General features: G+C 45.1%; 1 protein-coding gene across 1 annotated transcript; it reads left to right on the top strand.

Annotated features, from left to right (window-relative positions):
• Window positions 1-20,832: 20,832 nt before the first annotated feature.
• LOC116569981 lies at window positions 20,833-23,029 on the top strand. Its single transcript, XM_032306494.1, has 3 exons — window positions 20,833-20,905; window positions 21,087-21,443; window positions 21,791-23,029. Exons 1-3 carry the CDS (start codon window positions 20,833-20,835, stop codon window positions 22,282-22,284), a joined length of 924 nt encoding a protein of 307 aa, XP_032162385.1. The 3' UTR covers window positions 22,285-23,029.
• The last annotated feature ends 2,666 nt before the right edge of the window (window positions 23,030-25,695 follow it).

Here is a 25,695-nt window from a genome sequence, read left to right as displayed (position 1 = left end):
TCTCCACTAAATGTGAGCATGGCAGTATTTTAATCCCAGTTATGTTAACCTTCAAAGTCCAAGAGAACTTAAACAACAGTGTTCAGGTTCTTGGTTTCTACAATATACATTATAAAACAAGGAAGATATTTTGGCCTCATCACCCCCCAAAAAGCGTTTTTTTCTAATACACACACACATTATATAGATCTTTGGCTGTATGTGAATAATATACATACCTATGTTAATGATAATAAGCAGAAAAGTAGTAATTATATTGACCCCATTGGATTTCAGAAAATACCAAATTTAAAGACAGGTTATTAAACCAAAGGTTTAACAGATCCCAATTTCCCCTCTAGGAAAAACTAGCGTAGTATTTTCTATATAACTTTGGGAAGGGAGTTGAGGATGTGATCACACACATGTACACATACATCTATGTATGTCTGTCTCTCCACACTCAACTATAACTTCCCAAGGAAAATTAATTTTTAACGTCTATCTTGATCCAAGTTAGGTAATTTTAACCACTCAGCTAGTGTAGCCATAATTCAGTCTTCTCAGGCAGTCAATTCAAGTGGGTAACAAACAGATCTGTTTCCGTTCTAGCATTTCCTAATAGTAGTTTCATGGTGAAGTAAATCACATTTAAGCAACCAAATGTAAAATATGAAAATTTAATGCAGCTAAACTTTAAAAAATTGTTGAGGATGCAAAGGGAGTGTTTAAATTGGCCATGTTACCAAATTCTAAAACTTTTGTACAGAAGTGTGCCTCCGAAAGGTTTTTTTTTGCGATTATTTGAAGTCCATAGTGGACTTCATAGTTACCAATCCATCCCAACATCTTTCATTCAAAAGAGAAATAATATTACAGGAAGAATCCAGTTTTGTTTAAGAAATATTCAAAGGGATGAAATGGGGAAAGGAATAGAAAAGGGACGAGGGAAGGATTTCCTGAGCTTTTCTACTGATGACTTGAATGAATCTGGAGTTAGTGTCACCTGTCAGCGGATTTCTCCCTGAGCATATTATTTAGTAATAGAATTTACCATTGTATGTCATGTTCAGTCTTTCATAGATTATCTTTTTTATTTGCATGTAATTTGTTTCTTCTGACATGTGACGCTTATAATACCTATTCTTCTACCGATGACTCTTCTGTCAAGTATGTACACATATGATAAGTAAATGATAGCTAGCCACTGCTCATAAAATGAGGAAACTGTTTTCCAATCATGTCTTAGAGAAATCGGATGCACTAATTTGTAGTCACCTCAATGGGATGTTGTTCCTATGTCTCTTATTTGGCTAAGGTTAATAGTCTTCTAATCTACACGATTGATTTTCTGGTTTTCATATTTTGCATTGTAAATCAATATATAGAAATTAGGGAGTACTTTTTTAAAATTAAAATTATCTTGGTTAAAAACCTTTCCTAGAATATAATTAAGATCAAGTATCTTTTTATATTCATTTTTCTAGAAATAATAACTCATCATTTTTTAAAAATAAGGATTGTCCAATGTTACTCAGGCATTTTGGCCCTCTGGCATATCTAACTGAAGTGATTCCAGTAGAAAAGCTAATTTTTTTCTGCCTTCAGTTGCAGGCACAATTGATTTCTTAGAACTAACTAGAAGCTTCGCGAGTATACGGATACTTTAGATTTTCTGGTTCTTCTTAAAGCCAATTAACTGGTAATGCAGTTTCTGTATGTTTTCTTCAAATTAAGAAATTTTTTTAATGTAGTACAACATCTGCATGTGTTTATCTTTGAGAATAATCACTATATAATTATTTCTAAAAGCATGCATTATTACAATGCTTTATGTCATAATTGAAGTAATTCTTCTACCCCATCTAAACCAGTAATTTTCAGTCATTATCCCAAAGGTGTTTATCACTATTTCTCAAAAATATAGGAAGCGTTTTTATTTCTATTATTTTTTATTATTAAAGGGCACACACTAACTTATTAGATTATTATATTTAGTCCGTTATTGTGCTAGCATGTATGCAAACTTAATTTATATAATAAAGATAGTGGAATACTCAAGACATGATGCTAAATAAAACACACCATCTTTTCAAACAATTGGATAATGTTTTTTAGAATTTAAAAACTGCATGATGTATAAACCTGTGTAAGCATTCATATCGCCTATTGCCTCCAGGAAATAGTTTCAAATATTCCTTAATTATCTAAAAATATTTAGGGAGTCTTCAAGTAGGACACGTGTAAAGTGCCAAGTTTGGGCACTTTGTTTTAGTTCTGTAGATGAGAGCTGTCTTAGCACAACTTCTACTTCTGAGGAAAGGAGGACGCGTATCTGGTATATTGTTGTAGAAGTGGAACACCCAAGTATAAACAACCACCTCTGGTAATTACTTTTATTTTCTACTGGTTCTAGCAGTCTTTAACTATAATCCATTGTGCCCCTTCTTCAGACATTGATTATAAAAAATAAACACAGCGTTTTTCCCACAAGACATAGTTGCTCACCCTATAGAATTATACCTGGGGAAGAAACTTCAAGAGATCACTAGCCATGGAGTCGAAACCCCACACTGCCCAAGAGAGGCACACCAGGTCCCTTTCTAACCATTGAGAGTATGGGTACAAAAATAAATACACGCAGTGTTCCTTCTCTCACTGACTGCACGCTGCACCTGTGCACACATGTATCTGATGACATCTGCTAACAAAATAAATCTCAAGTGGTTTGTGGTGTCATCAAAAACCTGAGATGGTGGTATGGCTCATAGTCTCCCCAACCCCCGGCCATGGTCTTGTTAAATTTCACAGGCAAAACAGAGACAGACTTAGACTCATTCTGTACAAGAACCAGGGGTTTTCGAGAGCAGGTTGAGGTGGTTTACCAAAAGGGAAAAAAAAAAAGGAAGAAAAAGCTTCTAGTTATGACTCAGTGTGTGAAAAATTTGCTCTCCGATTCAAGGGTGATAAATCAAGGATGTCTCCCAGCTTTGAAAACACCATTTTTATCGCAATCGTTGTGAATTCTCAACTCAAAGTATCCACCCTTCCCTAGCCTACTTATGTTCTAAAGACTTACTTTAGGAAAGAAAAGCGAGGAGCAGTTAAATCTTCCTATCTTGCTTACTCACACTTTTATATAACTTTAGTTTCAACCATCAAAATGCCCATAAAAAGAAAACAATAAACTTGAATGAATTTAGGCTGTAATGATGATTAAATTGAGCAAAGGAAACACAAGTGTTTTCTCAAAAAATGTTCGGGATATTTTGTGCCATATGTAAGGTTTCTGAAACAACAGAATCACTAAGGTATTTTTTTAACCATTTTCAAAAAACAGAAGCATCTGGCAATCCAGAAATCAGTGAGGCAACAGGATGTAAGAAAGCGCTAGACAGTCTACTGATCCTTCAGTACAGTCCTGGCAAAGGACCATCCTGACTCTTGCTCAGTGGGCCATTTTCAACAAGAAAACGAAAGTCAAGCCCCCTGTGTCCATATCCTGTGGCTACTTGTCCTCAGGGTCTAACATGCTTCTTGGCATATCTAGAACATGGCGACATCGTTTCAAATTGCCCACTAGTAAAGAAGATCAATAACCCCATTTTGTGTCTTTATTCTGTAACTAAGAAAGCCTTGATCCAGCCTGAGGCATAGAGGAAGAATGCAATTCTTCTACAAACATGTATCACATGCCTCCTGTGGGTCTCAACCTGGGGCTGGGCACTCCAGTACAAGGATGAATACATTTTTGAAGATTTCTGCATTTATGGTACGAAGGCCTTCCACTGCTTTGTGCTAATATTCTCTTCTACATTAGTCAAAAAAAGAGTAAACATCCGTGGGTTATCTTAAAAGCCTTCAAATAAACACACTAAATAACCACCTTTGGTTTCTTTGCTCACTTTACAGGTAGTTGATGTGGGTTTGTAGAATGAGAATAGTGTGGATAGAAACCAAAGAAAAATGTAATTAGGGAAGATAAGTCAGGTGCCCTTCCCCACCCACCCACTGAAAACAAAACCAAACCCTCGAATAATGCACACAAAAGCCAAACTAACAAAGTCAGGAAATTTTGATACCACTCTTCTTCATGATGTGGGAAGTGTTTTTATAAACAACAGGGGGGAAAAAAGAGGAGCAATGTTAGGTGGAAAAACTCTGGCGCCCAGGGTTTACCTATGTGAAATTAACACTGTCTTAACAGCTTATTGTTTAAGGATGGTTGACAAGCAAATACACAGAGCAGGGTAGAAATACAAGTTTCAAGAACATACCTAATATCACAACCCCTCCCATTTTCTTTTCAGGTCAGGCACCATTCTGAACTGCCCTCAATATTACTTTCACCGTTATCTTTTTAATTTTTTTGTTATTACACGTTTCTTGTTATTACACAAGCAAACAAGAGGGAAACCCTTGGTTTATTCTTTTCAAGAGTAGAGACACTTTAAGTGGACAATTAGCAAAATGTAAGTGACATCCCCCCCCAGTACCATCACCTAAAAAACCTGTTTCATTTGCATATATTTCAATTCAGTATTTGCTTCTGTGCTTGTATATTACTTGGCAGAGTTATAAGACCGTAAGGTCGACAGAATTTTGTTCCTCAACTCTTCCATTTAACCTTCTATTCCTATCCTTGATATTAGCGAAAGGGTGCAAAATTGTTAAGATGCTGAAACTTAGAAGAGACTTTGAGGACTTCTAGACAAGAGATGAAGAAAACCAAACTGGCAGCATCCCGCGTTTTGCCCTGTTATCTTTTGAATGTTGGAATTCATTTAAAAGGTTGGGGCAGAGTCGCTGTCCCCTTTAGATAGGGCCTGATCTCCTGGGCCCCCTGTCCCAATCCACTGGCCCACTTTCCTCATGTGGGTCTACCCGCTGCCTCTCACACCCACGAGTTTACAACCCTTAATCTAAACCAACTGCTCTTCTTATAGATGAGAAGTCAAAACAAGGTTCAGGGAGATAATGATTTGGTTTAGGCTATGAGGCTAATTAACAGCCCCGCTGCTGTTAGAGAAGAGGCCCTCACTCTAAGCAAGGGCTCTTTTTATTAATGTTTATTTCAGAGCATGTGAGAAGTGGAGTCCTGTGATTCCTCATGACAAACCCACCAGAACTACTGTGACCTCAAGCTCCTTTATATGCCGAATCCCAGGTAGGCCACTCACCACTTTTTGTGCTCCAGGTCGTAATTAACATTTGATGTCCAAGAGCCAGACACCTGAGCCCCCATAAATCCTGGCCGTACTCACAGTGTTTGTTCTCTCTTTAAAAAGAAAAATGTCAGAATGCAAGTCAGGGGAGCTGAATACTTTATAGAGATAATGTCAAATCTGCTCTCCTTGGTAAAATACTTTACAGTATTCCTATCAGATATATCTCACAAAGGTGTGATGTTCTGTCCCTACCCTAGTAGACAACCACTGTTCTAGAAAATCTAAAACTCCCTGATGGGTGCAGCGACTGTATTTTCTGAATGTTGAATCAGGACACATGGTAAAACTAAGGGCTTTTTTGGAAATGAAGTCAAGATTTTGGAAAGTTTTACACAAGTTTGTAAAAATGAGTCATTGTGAGCTATGGTTTAATGGATGGGTTTCATGAAATACAATAAACATGTACACCGTCTAGGAATGCCTGATCTCTATGTTAATGTAGGCAGTTAGAAATTTGCCCAGGCATAGGATTTGATGACAGGGACTGCCACATTATCATTGCTGTTGGTGTCCTGTGCAGTTTGCTTGTAGTGTTTCATTCATCAGACCGGACTCTCTAGGTTCTTCTCTCAAATGGACGTCAGTGAACACCTCCCACATAGGACGTCACAGTCAAAACAGGAAATAACCGAGAAGTTTGTACATTATGTACATGGGGAAAGGCACAGAAGAGCTTCATATTTGATCAGGCCCTAGGCTCATTCACATAAGTGATCTTCATGGCCCTTTTTCGTGGCCAGCACACCATCTTAGTTGAGCAGGGTGGGCACACCCCTGTGCACATAGGAGGCCAGACTCTATAGGCCAGGTTTCCCTGTAGTCCAGAGATGCAGGCTCCTTCCAGCCCATTTTACATGACTACCTACAAGCTGGATCTTCTCTTCTGCTTTGACCAACGGCAGTACCTTAATTAAGCAAGATCTCCCCTAGGGCAATGATTTTCCCCAACCTTAGGTTAAAATGAGTGTCATAACAAGTGATAATAATTACCGCATACTCAGATCGAACCATGGCTCTGCTCTGTGCTCAGTAGGTCACCTCCATGATCTCAGCTCTTTTAAAGACGAGGAGCCTGAGGCTCAGGGAGGTGAGTAACAGTGAAAGGTTATGGGACTCCTAAACCAGGGCTTTCTATTTCCAAAGCCTCTGGCCAAAGCTGACCAGTACCTGCAGCGAGGACCTAGTGCAAGACCGTAACCACCCAGGCGAGTGTGACCCCTTTATAGGAGTGGACCTTGGAAGGCTTTGCAAGTATTCCTTAAAGCATTTTTATCACTCTTCAATTGCCTTTAGAACTCGAGGCACATTCTTTTAAATATTATCAATGGGATAGATCTTCCTCCTTTGAATGTGGATTTGAGTTTTGGATATAGCTATGATTCATTCAATACCCCGTGGTGATGAAAGAACCTCTCAAGCTGGGCAAACCAGTTTAGGGCGCAAACAAGGCATGACAGAATGTAACAAGATTATCTTCATTCTCCAGCATTTCTGAAGGAATGGAATAGAGGAATGGAAGTGAATAGACTTGGACTTAGACGCCCCATGGGTTGGGGTTCAAATCCTGACCTAGTCACTCGAAAGCTATGTGATTCTGGGAAAGGCATGTAATAATTCATAGCCAAGCTTTCCTGATCTTCAAAAAGAGCATAAACATCTAAAGTACCTGCTTCATTGTTGTTTGGGAAACAAAAAAATCTCGGATGTCAAAATATGTGTCAAAATACGTCAAGATGTGTCTGAAATGGAGTCCTTTCACAAGAAATATTTCTTGAACCTGATTATCAGGTTATTATTTGTCTCTGTCCTTGTCCTTCGGATGTGGTGAGAGATGGCCAACAAGAGTTACCATTGTCTGTGACAATGACCAAACGTCAGGGCTCCTCTGAGTGCCACTGGGCCTAGCATATAGCCTTTATTTGCAATTAGAATTTAAAAAGCAAGATGGAGGTCCTGAGTTCCCCCATGCAGAGATGAAGTTGAAGGAGGCTGTGGCGTAGTCTGAAGTTTGTGGTAGGTAGTTTCTATCTAAAGTTTACTCCTAGACTCTCTAGAACAGTGGGAGATATAATTGTAGTTTGAGCAAGGGCCCTTCCTACACACTTACGGAATGCCTGCCCTGTGGCAGGTTGAGGCTCAAGGTGGGACCGGAAGGTTGCTCCTGTCATCAAGAACAGTGTCCAAAGGGCTGGTTAGTGACAGGCATGGAACGATGCTACCCAAATGATAAGAACTGAGAACACTCCAGAACCCACTGACACAAACAGTGTCATCCATCTATTGACTAAGATGTTGCAACTCTTTAGGCACCAAATAAGTACCTGCTGTGTCCAGGAGTTCAATGCGAACAAAACCGACAATATTCTAGCATGGAAGAGAGAGACCTAGAAATGGGAGACAGGGAAGAAAATACCAGAAGAGTTAACAGAAATAGAAGCCTTGTGTAGTGTTGCTCTGAATTCATACACCTGTCAGGTTTCTTTGTGGAGTCAGAAGGGTGATTGGAGAATTCCAGAAAATTGGCATAGGGGGGTTATCAAAAGCTGGGAAAGAGGAGTGTTAAAGCATTTTGCAACATGCAATAAATCAGGGGTATCTATCTATCTACTGAAAATACGGAACGGGAGCAGCCTCTGAGGGGCTGTGTGGAGCTTTGGCAATTGATCTAAAACCTTTAAACATGCTTTATCCTTTGCAGTACCCCATAGTACAGGTACAATATTATTTCCATTTGATAGATGAGAAAACTAAGGTACAGGGAAGTAAATAACTTACCCAAGTCCAATACCTCCCAAGTATCCGAGGCAGGATTTGAACCTAGGTAGGGTGGTTCCAGACCCTTGGGTCTTAACCAATTTCATACAAATTTTTCTTCTCCCCTACATGCCCCAGCCTCAATGGAGTGGCTTTGCCCAACCTTGAAATCTCTCCTCCGTCCTGTAGGGCTCATTCTAGGCCTCACATCTCCCTAACAGGGAGCCATAATGTGGGCAACCTTAGCACAACTGTATAGCATGACAATGACGTCTAGCCAAGACTTAGTCCCCAAGGAGAAAGGAAGCAGCTGAAGCCTTGGCCTAATGCTTTGGATCCCTCTGGGGTGAGATACAGTGACTGCCCAGTCTCTCTTCCTGTGCTTCAGAGAAATGAGTAAATGGCTGCCCAATCACACAATGTAGGAACAAAAAGAACAAACTTCTCTAGAGCATGCATGTAGAAAAGGGCACATCCTAGGCATGCAGCTAGAGGACTGATCCGTGTCAACACCATGCACATGAAGAAGTGGAAAATAGCTGGCAACCCAGAAACCACATTCAGCTCTCTGCCAATACAACCCCACCATCCCTCCCAAAGATACCCACTGTCCTGATTCTAACATACAAAGTTATATTGTCTGGTTTTGAACTTCATACAGAGGGAAGCATATGATAGTTGCTTTTTTATGGCTGAGCTACTTTGGTCAACATTTCATATGATATTCCTTCTTGCTATTGCAGATAACAAATGTCCTCTCCACCCTCCACTTTGCAGTCTGGAGTCTATTGTATGATATTTTGTATGTATGTATGTATATTGTAGGATATTTTGCAGTATGGATTCTATTTTATGAATACAATGCAATTTATCTACTCTTTGTGGGGTCTTGACAATCCCTGGGTTATTTCCAGTTTGGAGCCAATACAAATAACAGAGAGATGGTCATACTTCTACCTGTGTTCCAGAGTTCATACATAGGCATTCTCTTGCCTAATAGTAGAATTTCCGGGTTCTGAAGTAGCCTATGACAAATTTTCATACATAATGCCAAATAGATCTTCTAAAGTGATTGTACTAATCTACACTCCCACCAGCACTGCATGAGAGTTCTAGTTGTTTTACATGTTCGTCAACACTGTTTAATTGGTCTTTTTTTCCTGTTTCTGGAGTATAGTATCTCAATGTGGTTTTAATTTGCATTTCTGGATGACTGATGAGGTTAGCTGCTTTTCATCTGTTTACTGGCCATTGGGACAGCTTCTTTGATGAAATGTCTATTCAAATATTTTGCCCATTTTTAGTTGGGCTTTCCTGTGCTTTTCTTATTCATTTGTAGGTGTTCTTTATATATTCAGGATGTGAGACCTTTGTCCTTTCCATCTGGTGCGGATTTCTCTCCTATTTTGTAGCTTGCGACTTCACTCATTCAATGTTGTGATGTTGGGGAGTTTCTAAAAGAACGTTTATTAATTCTTAGTGCCATATAATAAAATGGTACATATTTAAGGTGTATGACTTGTTAAGTTTAAACCTATGTATACACTAGTGAAACCATAACCACAATCAAGATGGGAAATGTTTCAATCACCTTCGAGGGGTTTTCTGTGCCTCTCTGTAATCCCTCCTAGCTGATCTGCTGTCTGTTATTATAACTTGGTTTGCATATTTTAGAATTTTATGTAAATGGAATCACCCAACACGTACTCTTCTTTTGTCTGGCTTCTTTCATTCAGCATATTTTGACATTTATTCACGTCGTTATGTATATCAGTAGTTCATTTATTTTTACTATTTGAGTAGAAGTTCATTGTATAGCTTGGCACAATTTAGCCATCACCTGTTGATGGGCAATTCAATTGTTTACAGTTTGGGGCTCTTACAAATAAAGGTGCTATGAACATTTCATGTACAGGTACAGGACTTTACATGGACATAAGCTTTTGATTCTCTCGGGTAAATACCTAGGAATGAAATTTCTGGGCACATGGCAGGTATCTCTTTAAGGGTTTAACTTTTTAAGGAGCTGTCAAACGGTTATCCAAAATGGCTGCACCATTTCACAATGCCATTAACAATATATGAGAATTCTAGTTCCTTCATATCCTCACCACCTTAGTATGATCAAGTCTTTAATTTGTCACCATTCTAATAGCAATGTAGTGTGTTCCACTACCATTTTACTATTTGTTTCCCTAATATTTGTTTCCCTCATGACTAATAGAGTTAAGCATCTTTTTACATGTGTATTTAACATTCTTAGATCTTAGGTAAAGCATCTGCTCAAATATTTTGTTAATTTAAAAAAAACTAAGGTGTTGGTTTTCTGATTGTTGAATTATTGTAGTTTTATTTTTTACATGTTGTGGATACAAATCTTTCACCAGATATTTGATGTGAAATATTTTCTCCCAAACAATGTCTTTTCTTTTCAGTCTCTTAACCATATCTTTTGAAGAGTCGAATTATTGAGTTGTGATGAAGTCAAAATTATGGATCATGCTTTTGGTTTTATATCTAAGACATTTTGCCTAATCCAACAGGACAAAGATTTTTCTCCCTATTTCTTTTGGAATTTTTATAATTTTATGTTTTACTTTGAGGTCTACAATCCATTTTGAGATACCTTTTATATATAGTGCAAGGCATGCACTGAAAATTCATTTTTTTTTACATGGATATTCAATTTTTCTGATACCATTTACTAAAAAGACTATTTTTTTCCTCCACTGAATTTCCTTTATGCCCTTGTTGAAAGTCAGTTGTCCATGTATGTGTGAGTCTATTCTATTTCTTTGATTGATTGATGCCAATAGCACACTGTCTTAGTTATTCTAACATAGTAACACTTGAAATCGAGTAGTAATTAGTTCTCTAAATTTGGTCTTTTAAATCTTATCTTTTGATGAACTCTTCTGTTGTACTGTTCTATGGATAAACTCTTTAGGCGTTTGGTTTGATTTTCAACAAATTTTCTCTAAGAAATCTTGAATCTACTCAGACAGACACTCTTCCAACTTGGAGCTGGAAATCACACCTGTGGGATTTTAATGCCATCGTTCATTTGGGCTTAAAAGTCGTTTTTACACAAAGACCTTTTATTAAAATGCATGGACCCTGGAGTGGGGTTGTGGCGATAAGTCAAATAGTCATCAGCTATTATGGTAACTGACTGCCAGCTGACAATCTGACTTTTTTGGAAAGGGATTCTTTCAACTGACCTCTTGGAGGCGGTGGGGAAGCCTGGGTGGAAGGTGGGAGGGAAAGGCGTCTCAGGTTCATAGTTACCCCTCATTGTGCTGACTTTTTCACTTAGCATCCTCTTTTACTTAAGGTCCTTATAATTTCCCTTCTAGGACTATGCTCTAGAGCAGGGTCCTCTTCTGTAAAGGGACCAAACATGAGCCTGTGCATTCACACAGCCCAGAATATCTCTCAGGTTTAAGGCTCTGCGGGCCATACGGTGAGTCTCGGATGCCTCCATCCAGCTCTTTCCGTGTCACACAAAAACAGCCATCCATGATATTTAAACAATGAACCTGGCTGTGTTTCAATAACCTGTACTTATGGACATTGACATTGGAATTTAATATTATCTTTACACATCATAAGATATTTTTCCTTTTTTTTTCTTTTTGGTCTCAATCATTTGAAAACACTGAAACCAGTCTTAGGTGGTAAGTCATACAAAAAGCAATGGGTTCTCTTTGGCCTGAGGATGATAGCTTCCTCACCCCTCCCTAGGGAAACTCCCTCACATCTGCATGATGAGGTCACGTATATGGGACATTCACATCAAAATTGTTCTTGAATGCTCCAAGCTAGAAATAACCAAAAGTCCCCGCAAAGGTAGAGCAGTTAAATGTACTGTAGTTTACTTTTACATATAACATATGGTTGGAAAAAAAAAGCAAGTCTTGAAAGAATACATACAGTATGATTTTATTTATATAAAGTTCAAAAACAGACCTGCATAACTGCTAAAACTAAAATTAAAAAAAAAAAACTTTAAAAATAAAAGCAAAGAAATGATCACAAGAAAAATCAGGGAGGGGAGTTCTGAGGTCCTGGGAATGTTGCATTTCTTGACCTGGGTCATGTTTACAATGGTGTTTGCTTTATATTTATTCTTTGAACTGTACCTTTTATGTATCTACTCTGAAATGTATATTTCATCAGTTTAAAAATCTCAGTTCCTCATTCTAACTCTGAGTTGGCATTTGGAGCCCCCTTTCATAGCGAGGTTGAGGAAGGGGGGGAGCTGCACGCCCAGGCCACATGTTTCCAACTTCCTAAAGCTCCTTTGATATAATTTTGAAGACCTTTGGCATCCATCTGGCCCTGGGCTTCACATTTGCCAAGAAGAGTCTTGGCTTTTATAGCATTCAAATGTTTTTCTTCTCAGTTTACTTTTGTCTCAGATACTAATGCTCTCTGCCAAATTCCCTCAAGGTCAAATCCACATTATTATGGGTTCCATTGTCTTGAAGCCTTTCTTGTTTGCAAATTCCATTTTTCCTAATTTCAAAATATAATTATAAATAATTCAATCACATTGAATTGGGCAGCGGATGCGTATACTGGCTACTTTCCCTTTATCCCTCTGCTCCTCAGTGTTTATTCTCCTCTTAATATTTCTACCTTCTGGCTCTCTATGCGTGGCTGTATGTTGTCATTAACCAGGCAGGGCTGAAATGAAAGAAGAGAAATTATGTATTCATGGTTGGAGAGGACATGAGTTTAGGAGTAAACCAACTGCTGTTTGAACCTCCACTCGATCCATAGGCTGTGTGTTCATGGCCGGTGACCTAACCTCTCTGAGTCTTTCCTTTCATTAATAGGAGTGAGAGCCAACAACTATGAGAGAGAGTCATTGTGACAATTAGACATGTAAAGGTTAAACAAGAAAATCTGTGCAGTGTATGAAGTTTAACACCTCCTGCTACTACTGCTTCATGACTTGGGATTGGGCTGCAAGAAACGTTAGTTTTCTTTCTCTTTCTTTTCCCTCTTTCCTTCCTTCCTCCCTCCCTCTTTCCTTCCTTCCTTCCTCCATTTTGCAAGATTTTCCCGTCTACCCTCACCAAGCAATGGCTTCATGAGAGAAAAGGATGGCAGGTGGGTTGGGGACAGGAAGAATCAATGGTGGAAAGAGAAATTCTACTCAAGAGCCTGGGGAAAGAGCCCAGGTCACATCCTCCACTTTCCTTGCCCATACCTCTTTATACTCCTCATTCTCCCATAAGCACATATGTCTTTTCACCCCTAGAAATCCAAGAATCCTGGTAAGGCCGCTGTCAGAATCTTTAGAGAGCCTACGAGAACTCTATGGTGATTAAAATATCAGGAATAAAAATCGCCTCCATAGAAATCACTTAGAACCCCGACTGGCATATTGTCTGCTCTGAGTCAATGTTGGGTATTATTACGGTGATCGTCAGCGTCATGATTATTGTTGTTGTTCGGGACAACATCTCAGGGTGCCCAACAGAAGTTGCGAGGCCATCGGCCGCCTCATTTGCCAAATGCACACCCAAGTTACAAACGATAGCCGTTGTTTATTTCTCTCAGCATCTCTCAGTCTCCCTTGTCATTCCCCGCCTCCCCCCGCCCCCGAAACATTTCATTCCGCCTTTTCCAGAACAAACATCATTATAATCACTTCTTGTTCACATCTCTGATATCCCCATGGCTCCTGCTGCTCTCACTGGTAGTAGCAACACCTCAGAATTTACTACCATCTGCAAATATCATTAGCTATTGTTTATTCCCTCTCCCACACTATTAATGAAGATGTTAATTAAGACCAGAACTAACACTGACCCCAGCAGCAATCCACTAGACATTTATCCAACTGGATAAACTTCTGTTAGTCATTACCCACTGCTCATAGACATTACCACTACTCCAGTCCCTTCATCCGCTAATTTGTAAGAGACCAGGGGAGAGAATTAAGGGAGCCCAGTATTATTTAAAAATTAACACTCTGATACTTAGGGGTTTTGGAAAGGGATTTGGTGGAACATCAGAAGGACGGTTGTCAGTAATACGCATGAGTGGAGGGAGCTAGCCTCCAAAAGAATTTGGTAATTGCCTGGCTAAGCTTATGGGTTTCTGAGAGTTTGGCAATACACCGTAAGGCGAGAGGACACCAACATAAATTATAGTTTTCTTTCCAGACACTTCCATTTACAGATGAGCAGACTAAGGTCCAGAGACTTGTCCAAGGTCACTCCGCTCATTAGTGATAGGACCTGAATTGGAACTTGGGGCTTGAACTTCCTGTCCCGAGCTCCGGGTAGAAACAAAGAGCTCCCCTTGGGTTGCTGCATCAATTTCATCTATTTGTTTTCAGCAAACTGTCTGTAGTAGGAGTTCTTTACGTATTCGTTAAAGGAAAGAGCATTATTCACCACGATGCCCTGTTCTTCCCACCTACGTATTAGCCGTATTAGCCGTTCTCAACCCTGGCTAAACACTAGAATCACCTCGGGGAACTTTAAAAAAAAATACCAATGCCCGCACCACACCCCTGGAAAGTTGGATTTTTAATTGGATTGAGGAGAGGCCCAGGCCCTGGCAACTTTTTAAAGCTCCCCAGGTGATTCTAATGTGCAGCCAGAGCTGAGAGCCACCTCAGACGATGAAGTGTTTTTCCAAAGGCTCCTAAATTGGGAGGTTTCTGGTTCTGTAGAATCGGGTCAGTACAGAGCTGCTGTCACTTAGCACACAGGAGCAAACCTTTCTCGTAGACCAGAAACTGACAGCCCTTAGGACTTTTCCCTGGTGAAGAAGGCGAATTACATTGTCACCTCAGAATGATGTCACTTGGAATCTCTGCACCCAGTGGCGGGTATTGAGACAGGGCAGTTTTTCCAGATTTAGACTGTGGGGGGCAGTAGTGCCCACTTCAAGGCTCTCAGGCAGCCCTAAGGGGAGTTACTGGTTCAGTAGGGAAGCTGGCCCACTGGAAGCAAAGGCAAGCAAAGGACAGAGGACCTACCGGACTCTACGGGGTTTGCTATTTCCACACTAATACCCACTTGTCCCCCTGCCGCTGGTATGACAATGAAGCCTGAGTAGATGAAGAATGTAGGTCAGAGACAAAATAAGGAAACATAATCTCAGCCTTTTGCCTGGACAAGAGCCCAAGGAGAATCAAAGACAAGACTTTGGAAGGCTTCAGAGGCTGTTAGTCTTCTGATGTCGCACTTTGTGGCCTCCTCCATTTTAAGCAGACATCTCTAAAGGACTAATGGCCCAGCAACACTCACACCTGTCAGAACTGGGGGATTCACAGTGCTCACGTTTGCTGCTGCGGGATGTTCACTGCCCCCACCCCGCCCCGGGACCTGGTACACCACACCAGGGCTGCCATCGGCAGTGAGAAGCTGTGCTTCCAGGAAGGATAGAAGACTCTCTCTGTAGTTCACAGAAGGATACTACGTGGAAATTAGAAGACTCGAAGAGGGAGAAAGACCCAACAGTCTTCCACATCCTTGCCATAAGTAGTAGAGGCGTCATGATGAAATCAGGGGGAAAGAGAGAAGAGCGAAGAGAAGACTGGAAGCCTTAGGGAGGGGCCGTAGGGATCACTCTCCCTCCCCAGATATGCTCCAGGATCAGCGCCTCTCCACGGTTGTTAAGGCTGGGCGAACACAGGAAAATGTCCAGGAAGCTGGTGAAATGTGGAAATGGGATATCTGTAGAACAGACAATAAGACTCGGGGAAAAAGGAAGTGTAAGGTGGGAACATTTTTTACATGTTCACTCTCTTACCAACGGAAGCTGGGGGCCCAGGCATGGGTCACAGGCTAGCCTGCTGCTGTGACAACCTGGTTCAGCTTCTGGGAGAGAGAAAGAAAGAGAAGGAGTCCCAGCCACAAGTCACTGGTGGAAGGCCAGGACAAGGCGCCGCCACCAGTGAACGCTTCCAGATGCACTGAAGTGTTGTCCCAAAAACACTTCTTGAGAGAAACAGCTTAGGTAGAGAGTGACTCCTCTGGAGGAAAAAAAAAAAAAATCAGTCATTTTGACAAGGTCAAAATACCAAGAAAACAGCATTCCCTATTGAGAAGTTACGGGTCAGGACCATACTCCATTAGAAAATACTCTTTTCTGCTTCTCCCTTAGGCATGCTGGCTATGGCGTGATTTTTAATACGTTCCCTCAAACAGAGACTCTCCGGGCACACAGTCTCAACTAAAAACATGAAAGTGGTTGGATTTTGGGGTAAGAGTTCTCTCCGCCCTTAACTGATAAAAAGAAAGACTCTAGAGGAGGGAGTGGACTAATGGATCTAAATAATTCCATAAGAACGGATGATCCCTGGTGGTATTTGGGCACAAACTTAGTGGACTGTGGTATGGTCTGCACTTGTCCAATATTGGGACTCAGAGGGAAGTCAAGTTTCCCTTGGGATCTGGAAATTGGGGCAATTTGGATGATTTCCGCTTTGCTTGCCCCTTGGGAAGCTAGCCAGGGAGGAAGCCAGTGGAGAGAGGAGGGAGGGAGGAACAGAGCGGGGAGGGGACTCAGCTCTTGCTTGCCGGACATTGCTTCTGGCGTTCTCATATATGCAATCCCACTTAATCTCTAGAACACCACTGTGAGGTAGGTATAATTGCTTAGCTAGTAAGTAGCCAGGTTATATTCCTTCAGGTTTACCTGATTTCAAAATTCTTCCCTTTTCCTCTTGACAACTAGTCACCACCAGCTAAGCGTACCTACATGGACACTTGTGTATACGTCTGTGGATAGGTGTCTTTGGTTACTTAAGCATTTCTCAACACTGCCCTATCGCTAAGCAACCAAACAATGAGGGTAAATTCCCTATCTCTGGTTTTTTGTGCTCTTCTCAGACTATAAATGATTTTCCTCTCTTCAGAGTTGCCCCTAATGTTGTTTTCATCTGGCTTCGTTCGTACAGTGTTGAAGAAAGGAGGAAAAGAGGAAGGGTGAGGGCTGAAGGAGATCGCTGGTCCAGGTTCTGTTGTTTACTGGGCAAAGACTATGGGGGGGGGGCAGAGGTCACGTCCGGTGAGGATGCCACCATTTTGCCAACCCCCCTTCCACACCCCTGTGGGACTTCTCTGGTGGGTTTTTAGATAAACAGTTCAGCTGTTTTACCCACAACTTCTTGATAACTGGAATCTCCTCCTTTACTGAGAGACCATCCTTCTCCATCCTTGGAGAAGCCTCTCTATACTTCTCTGAAGGAGGAATCGCAGACCATGCCCACCGCCCACCCAGCCCATCCATCGTTGGGGCCTCTATGTTTTTGTTTTTGTTTCGTTTTTTCCTCAGAGGAAGTAGAGAGAGGGGTTGGGAAGGTGGGAATGTGCCTGAGGAGGCTGCAGCCTCCCTCCCCATTGGTCACCTGCTGCCCAGTGGAGAAGAGCCATGGCCAGGTTTTCCCTGCATCTCCCTGGAGCAGACACAGAGGATTCAGGAAATGCTATCACAAAAGGGTTTATTGGAGGGAGGAACATGTGGAAGAGGAGGGGGTGTTGGCAGGGACCCTTGTTCCAGGCTAAGCCTCTGCTGCCTGCAGTCTCCATATATTAATTCTCTCCTTTCTCCACCCCTGACTTTCCAAGTGTTTGTATTCACTCCCTAAAGGAAAGCACTCCCCAGGCAAAAGTGTTTGCAGCATTTTTATTAAAGTTTAGTGGAGAGGAGGGAAGAGGAAGGAAAAGGCTGGACTTGGAGGGGGCACGCGGTGGGGGGGGGGGGTTGATAATGGCTGCCGGAGAGAGAGGAAGAGAGAGGGAGAGAAAGGGAAGGCAGGCATGCATGAGAGCCTCAAGTCGCAGCCAAGAAGCAGAGAAAGGGCTGGTGGGGACAAGGAGGGGGTGTGTGCGTGTGCCAAAAGCCTTATAGAAAAAGAGCAGAGATCTGAACAGGGGGAATGGTGAAAAGCAGAAGTGCAAATGGACTTTGGGATCCTCCTGGCAAAGAGGGCTCCGAACAAAATACAAAACAGGCCACCGTGACATCTCAGGGAGACCCAAGTCTGGAGGAGGCAGGCTTACTTGGAGATGCACAGAAAAGGCCTAGCAAATAAATAAATAAATGCCAGAGTATGCTAATATGCTGCGGGCCTTTAAAGAGAGGGTGAGAAAGAGAGGGAGAGAATGGAGGTCTTGGTACACAGAGCGACATCAAGTGAAAGCAGCCGCAGAACAGAGACAGACAGGGACAAAACACACACACATAGCCAGACCCCAAGAGAGGGACACAGAGAGAGTCGCACACAGAGAGAGACAGAAAGGGCTGGGAGAGGGGGGCGACAGGGGCGGGAGCGGGGCGGGAGTGGGGCGAGAGAGGGAAAGTCTCCAGCCAAATGCGGGAGACTTGGCAGGTGGACAGCAGCCGCCGGCCCAGGCAGTCCCTGCACTCTCTCCGTCTAGTCTATTGTTGTCTGGAGGGGGGGGGAGAGGGACTTGTTTGTTTGTTTTGTTGTTTGGCCTCTTTGTCTCTTTTGTTCCAAGCAGTTAGTTTGCTCCTTTCCCAGACACTGGGCTGATGGAAGTGCTTTATGGATTTTTCTTAAAGGGACAGGATTAGCTAGTTTACCAGTACAGTTTCTGAGATGTCTTAGTCCTAATCAGTTTCCATCTAAATGGATGTGTGTGTGTGTGTGTGTGTGTATACATATATATATATGTATACACACACATATAAAATCTCCATATTTTAAAAGATCTTAGTAAGTGTGGAGGGTTCATATTTATCATATTTATGCTGCTTTTGTGACTGGTTAATAAGAATAAATGGGTCAAGTTCAGCCTCCCTACCAAGCCTCCTCCTCCAAGGTTGTCAACACTGCAGGGGGTAGATGGAAGGAAAGACAAAAAGAAGAAAACCTACAAACAAAAGTAAATGGAGAACATACATGAATAACTCCAAACCTTGGTATATGTTCTTACCCACCCCTTTTTTTAACATCAAGATGAGAAATTTAAACTTGAGGCCTTAAATAATCACCAGTAGATGGGCTTGGAAGGACCAGGGGCGGCCTGAACATTCCTCCCCACACTGGCAAGGTGCTATAGGCCTCTGGGCTTCACCCCCAGGCCTGTTTCCTGCAGGCCCTTCCCAGGCTCCATCCCAGAAGACAGACACTGTGCTAGGGACTTGGGAAACCCAGCTCGTCTTGGGTCACTCCTTTTCTGAAGGATAGGACTATTAGGGACGGACCCAGGCAGCCCAGTGACAGTGCTGGGGAGTACTGAGTCACTGAGCTGAGCAGAGAGCTGCTTTTTCTTTATTTGAGGAGAGGTGCTGGTGGCGGGAGAAGGGGTATCCTACAAGCCTTTGACTTTTTTGTTTCACAGAGACTCCCAGCTTCCTGTCCTTCATGATAATTTCAATAAGTTTTGGTCTAAAGCAGACAGCTCCTGAAGGAAATGAGATTTCAAAACACTTCCAAATTCATCCACATTCAATTTTGAATTCATCTCTAGCCCTCCCCTGAAAAGAATGCCCTGTCCTTTTACTTAATCCTAACTTCATCTTCTCCTCCCTGTCTTAAAATTTCTTAGTGAAATCTAGGGTGCTCTGCCCAGACATTAAAAATTAATGCATACAATCCAAGTGCTTGGGGTTCTAGGAAATGTTCAGAGGGGGTGGAGGTGGGAGAGGGAAGTGGGTGCCCCTTTGTGAATAGGATCCTTTATATTCCAAGCAAACACATATCAGAGTGGGCGCGTCTGCCCCTTGAAAGTGCGTCTGCCACAGTTGTAGGGTACAGGCCGACTCTGGGAGCACAGTGTGCCCTCAGCTCCGCCCCACCCCCTGGGAGTTTGATACTGTAAAGAAAAGATAGACAATTCCGTCAGGCGCTGGATTTTGGGGGTGGTGGGGTGAGGAGTTAAGAAGCAAGCTGCTCACACACACACAACTTATCTACCTCTATCGTATTTTTCTCCTCTCCACTTCCGCGCCCCCCGCCCCTCAAAGCGGCCATAGGTGTCCCGTTATCATTACCAGGAAGTTTTGTTTCTGCTAGGGTGCCAATAGAAGGATCCAGATAACCCCCGCCTTTCCAGGCCTCCTCCCTCTCCGACACAACCTTGGTGACACTGTGGGCCAAGGCTTGCTGGGACCAGTCCGGAGTCAGAGGTTGGGGGTGGGGGAGGGGGGCAAGGCGACAAGGCCGTGCGACCTTGGTTCCCGGAGGGCCCAGTCAGAGTGAGGCCTCTGGGAGGTGCGGCCCAAAGGAAGCTGCACGGCGGACACGTGTTTGCCCAGAGTTTGGAAAGAGAGAATGTTGTGGGGCGCGTGTCTCCTGAGACTCTTGGGGGAGGGGGCATTTGTAGCCAGCTTTGATTTGGGCAGACAGCTCACGTCCCGGGTCACACGAGGTAACCGACGTCCTCCTAACCTCGAGCATAAACTTGATTCTGATTTGGGCACGTAGGCGCAGCCCCGCGGAACCCGTTAGTTTCTGCGGACGTCGCTTAGGGGCAAGCATCATCTGTGGCCAATGATCGTAGGATCACAACCTCGGCACGTGGAAAGATCAAAGCAAAGTGCTGGCCTTGACCCTGGCGGGGTCAAATCCGATTCCAAGCCCAATCCGGCGGGTTTCAGAAACGGCCCTGCAACCCCAGGCCCGGGAGTCCGCACGGCGCCACCGGAGGAGAATTTCGTTTCTATTCCCCGCACGCGTCCCAGCAGCGCACCAGAAGATCTTGTTTCGCCGGAACGTTCTCGTTGACTTGTTGGTTTGAAAGTTGAAGCCCCGGGAGGGTAAGGCTGGCCACAAAAATTTCAAACCCCGCTAATCCTAGACAAAATAAAAACATAATAGGCCACAAACCAACCAACTTGGGGCAAAGTCTGTGGTGGTCCCCTGGCTGGGCACATGGAGCCCCGGGACCTGGAGAGAGTGAACCTTTCTACCGCCAATTCCCAGTCTGTGGGAAGACCTCAGGATGGTGTTAGAGCCGGGTCTCCTCTCCGTTGCGCACTCCAGTCTTCTAAAGAAGGATAAAAACAACCCCCCAAACCCGCCGCATCCACAGCTCCGGGAGGTGGGGGACAAGGGGCACAGGAAGCTTGACTCGAGCCCGAGTTTTGGCACGAGTTTGCCTCACACCAAGACGTAGGGTCTCCCAGGGAGACGAAACCAAAGCGGAGAAATCGCTGCCTGGGAGCCCCTGGCCCCCACTCGGGAGCCAACCCGCCCAGCACGAAGAGTGCGTCTCCCGATCCCCACCCCGGGGAACTGGAAGGCAGGCGGGCGCTCGGGGCTCCAGCAGGGTGGAAGAATCCTAAAGAAAAAAATCTGCAAAGAGAAAAAAATAAATTTGAACCAAACCAAACTCCAAGCCCGAAGGTCCCCGCCGAAAGCGAGGTGGGGGAGGAGGGGGCGGGAACGGCCGAGGCGCGGAGAGTGGGGGATACGGAACGAACGCCATCCCCTGCAGAGTCGGTGCCTCCGGGGGCTCCACAGCGCGCGCTCCCACCCGCAAGGTTTGGACTCACGGGGGTGGAGGAGGGTGGGAGGGAGAGGAAAGGAGGCAAGGTGGAGGGAAGGGGGTGGGGGAGGAAGTGGTGGTTCTCTTTCTCCTCCTGCCAGCGTCAGCCGAGGCGAACTTGACTGAGGTGGCAGAGCTCGAGAAAACTTTGGAAAGTTTAGGTAGCACGGTTAGTGGTGGAGGCGCAGGGCAAACAAGCAGCGCTGGGGTGGGTGTGGGGGAGCGGGCCGGGTGCCATTGGGAAGCCAGGTCGTGAGGTAGTTAAAGATCCAAGAATCCTGGGTCAGGTCCGCCCGCGGCCCCAGAGGCTTCGAGGGGCTGACTGTGAGCCGTTACTTTAAGAGACGGACAAGACAGAGCCGGTAGTTCGGCGGTTCGTGCCAGTGCCGAAAGCACTACGCGGAGAAGGCTCAGAGCAACGGCGGCAAAGGCTCGTCTGTCAAGGCGGGATTAGATCCGCCTGCCCGGGGGCCCCGGCCCCCACCTTCCCCCGCCCTGCGAGAGCCGCGCGCGCCAGGGATCTTTGGGGCGACGCGCGCGGTTTCGAGTCGCGCTTCGGGTCTCTGCGCACCACGTGCGCCCACGGCCTCAGGCGGGGACGTTTGGGCGAGTGCCCCGGCAGGGAAGGGGGCCACGCAGCCGGGAAGGTGCTGCGGCGACGTCCCAGCCCGCCCACCCTTGCTGGGGGGGCAGGACAAAATGGCCCAACCCAACTTCTCCCTGCGCCCTGGGGAAGGAAGCGTAGTGCGCCCGCTGGAGCGCGAGGCCGCCGCCGCCCGTTCCACACACGGCCTGGCATTCTGCTTTTCCTCACTGCGCACCAGGGAAAGGCATAATTCAATTATATCATTCAAGTGCCACGCAGCTTTTCCCTCTTTTGCTCTGCAGCCTAGTGCATTTCGAAGGGGACTCTCCCAATCCTCAAATAAATCTCTCTCTCTAAAGTCCCTCTGGGTTCTTTAGTAATTATTGGGGGGAAAAAAGAAAAAAGAAAGAAAAGAAAAGAAAAGAAAGACCGACCCAAATCAGATATGAGTTTACGGTCTGAGCTGCATATTTGGGCTCATCGAGCTTGGTTCCAAACCGCGCAGCTCACGTTATTTCGGGAGAAGTTGGAGAATGGGGAGAATACAAGGTTATTTAAAGTTGACTCCCAGAACGCGACTTTCCTTCCAGGACTCCCTAGGAGTCTGCGTCTAGGCTCCAGCTTGAATACTGAACCGGGCTAGCTCCCCGGTGACACTACCTGTTGGGAGAATGCGCAGTGTAGACCGTCGGCCTTCCTTTCTCCCGCGCAATCCCGGCAGCGACGGGATGGATCTGGGTTTGGCAGGGAAGGGGAGAAGACAGAAGAGCCAGGGGCACAGCACAAAGTCAGCAGCGCCTGGTACTACCCAGCAAACTGCTCTGGCTCTTTAGGAACTGGAAGCAGTCCCCAGTACGCTGTGCGGGGCCCCTGGCCGCAGGGATGCGCCCAAACTCTGCACGATTCTCGAAATTCGGAAACCACAAAGCAGTGCCGTTCGTATTTACGGCTTAGTGCAAGCCTAACTTAAAAAAAAAAAAAAAAAGGCAAACAAAACAAAAAATCAGAAGCCTCTTGGCAGCTTCCTCGGCGCCCACCCCAACTCCACACTCCAGCCCCCAGCACTTTTCCCTGCACCGAAAATCACTTTACTACTTCTTAAAATTCGGAAAAGTCCGCGGCCGCTTGGACGCGCGGCAACCCAGAAGCTGCTTCGAGCTCCTGCACGAGTTGCTTGAGGGAAATCACTCTGCTCTTTCGAGCAAACTGAATCTCTGAATCTTAAAACAACCTAACTGGACGAGGAAGCGGATCTCTCAATAAATATTAGAGCCGTCTTTGTAGGGATTTTTGGAGGCCGGGGGACGGGGGCTGGTATCTCACAGGAACCTGTGGGAAGGACAGTTCGGGCCGGGCCCTGGGGCTGGAAGTCTCATTTGGGAAGCGCACAGCGCGGGTTGAGCGCGCGCGTTTGATTGCATTCTTTCCGGCAAACTCTCCAGCGGAGCCGGCACCGATAGGACAGGGGGCGGGGGTGATGTAGAGGCACAGGCTGGGCTAAACCGGGGAAATTTCCCCCTAGACGTGGGAAGCACTCCGCGTTGTGTCTCCGATGCGGGTTTCTGCTTTTTGATAGCGAACCCCGCTCAGTTTGGGGAGCTGTGGAACTTGGGAGAGGCCCTACGGGCCGGCCCATTTGGGGTCCGAGGGTACGGAAAGGCTTTGTGATCGGGGGCACAGCGGGGCTGTATTTCTCAGGGCCTGCGCTCACATTCTCCACGGTTACAAAGCACTCGGCTTAAAACGAAATGGGGACAAATATTAGGCCACTGCAGGGAAGGAGGGCGGTGAGCCTCGTCTTGTTTAGGGTACTCGTTTTGACAGCGAAGACTGCTGGGCTACGCGGAAGAACGAGACTTTATTAATGAGAATTTATTGCACAGGAACGAGAGTGGAGACTTCGAGCTAAAAGACGGCGCAGGACGCTTCCCGCGCGGCGGTCTTTTATGATCCTGGCGATATTCTTCTGTTCGGGCCCCTAAGTCACACCCCTATTCCCAGTCTTAAGTGGCATTTCCCTTCCCATTGTGCCTCTTTCCTGTGCCCACTCATCCGGGCTTCGTGCTGCCCGGGATCTTTCGGCGGCTGGAAAAACTCTTGCAAACTTGCCCTTCACCAAGCGCTTACGCGCGGGTGGGCTCTCCCCGCGCCGCCGCGCCGCTACCCCGGAACCCTCCGGGGCCTGGGAAACCCGGCGTATTTTCCAGCGCTCAGCCTCGGCGCTCCTGTTTTATTTCAGTTCCATCCCAGGGGCACGGACCCAAGGATAATAAACAGTGCTGCTTATTACAGATACAAACGGGCGCAGAAAAAGAACCACGCGGAAAAGCAAGCACGGAGACATTTTTGCAAGTAGCCATACATTCAGAACTGTCTTTGAAAGTGAGTTGTACAGTGGAAGGTATCTCTTCAAAATTATAGAAATTCGCAAAAGTATAGGTTTGTCAAAGTATGATGGTTGGAACTCTTTTTATTTATTTGGTTTTGCCTCTGGAAATCAGGCGGAGTTGTTGCTACCTGCCCCTACCTCTCTACAAGCCGCCTCCTCCTACTTTATCCCCCTCTTAGATCGCTAGGCCTCACCTAAAAAGAAGAGGGAGGGGTCTTCCAGGTGTCAGCATACTTTGCTACCGTTATTTCAGATCCTTCAAGAGTTGAAAACACTACTTTCCCTTTAGGCAGTGACAACGCGGGCTTTGGGAGGGGGGCAGGGAGAATGTCATTGTAACGGGTGTGGTCAAATAATTCAGAGATAAGGGGGGAAAATTCTACGCCCCCCCTTTTTTAAAATATAAACGAAGATACCCCCTGAGTGTTGACTGGGAGTAGGGGCTGGTGATTCCTCCAGGTGCGGGTGAAACCCATTTCTGCCCTGCCTGATGGCCTTGGGAAAGGGCCTCCCATCTGCTCTGATCACCAACCCCCCCCCCCACCCATGTCAGAAAATCTTTCTGCCTGCAAATATTGGCACGACGCTGCTGCGACAGGCGGTGGTGCTTTAAATAGGAAGGAGACCGCAGGGCGAAAAGAAAGTCACAACCTTCCTACCCACCAGACTACCTGCCTCCCGTCCCCAAAGGCTGAGCGCTGGCAAAGGAGACTTAATAAGGAAAACCTCCAATCTCCAGCAGGATGGGAAGTGAATTAGCAGTGTGTCCCAGGAACGAATCTGTATTTGATTCTCAGGGGCTGGGGTGCCCCAGAACAGGTCTCCCTGTTTCAGTGCCAGAGCATCCGATCTGCCCTTCCAATAGCCCTCCCAGTTTCTCCACTTTTCCGTTGTTGTGCAGATAAATGTAAAACTGGACAAAATTTCTGAGGGTGCTCTAGTCCTATTCTCCTGGGCAGCGGGTGACTTCTGACTTTATCCAAAGGGCCCGCCTTGCTTTTGGTGGTGCTAAGTGGAGGGTCTGGTCTCACCAGAGCTAGCCCCTGTGCCCCACACAGAACTCTTCACCGACCAACCTCCTGGGGCTTCCTCTGGCTGGACCGGCCCCTCTGACAATCAAGGGCATCTCTCTGGAAACGATTGGGGCCCAGTGCACCCAGGGAACAGCCTAAACCTTCTCTCCCCAGCTCCTACCTAAGTTGATGGCTTTGCATGGTGTTCACGAATTTTTGTTTCCTCCCTTAATTTCTGTATCATCTCCAGACTTTGCTC

This window comes from Mustela erminea, chromosome 12, assembly GCF_009829155.1.
Source record: "Mustela erminea isolate mMusErm1 chromosome 12, mMusErm1.Pri, whole genome shotgun sequence".
NCBI lineage: Eukaryota > Metazoa > Chordata > Mammalia > Carnivora > Mustelidae > Mustela > Mustela erminea.
Note: the sequence above shows the minus strand (reverse complement) of the source record. Positions and strands in the feature narration are given on the sequence as shown.

Excerpts from the sequence above, each read along its gene's own strand:
- LOC116569981 (XM_032306494.1), top strand. The coding sequence starts at position 20,833 with ATGGAGCCCCGGGACCTGGAGAGAGTGAACCTTTCTACCGCCAATTCC. Across the intron at positions 20,906-21,086 it reads TGTGGGAAGACCTCAGGATG|GGAGACGAAACCAAAGCGGA; the intron begins GTGTTAGAGCCG and ends AGGGTCTCCCAG. Across the intron at positions 21,444-21,790 it reads CGCGCGCTCCCACCCGCAAG|AGACGGACAAGACAGAGCCG; the intron begins GTTTGGACTCAC and ends CGTTACTTTAAG.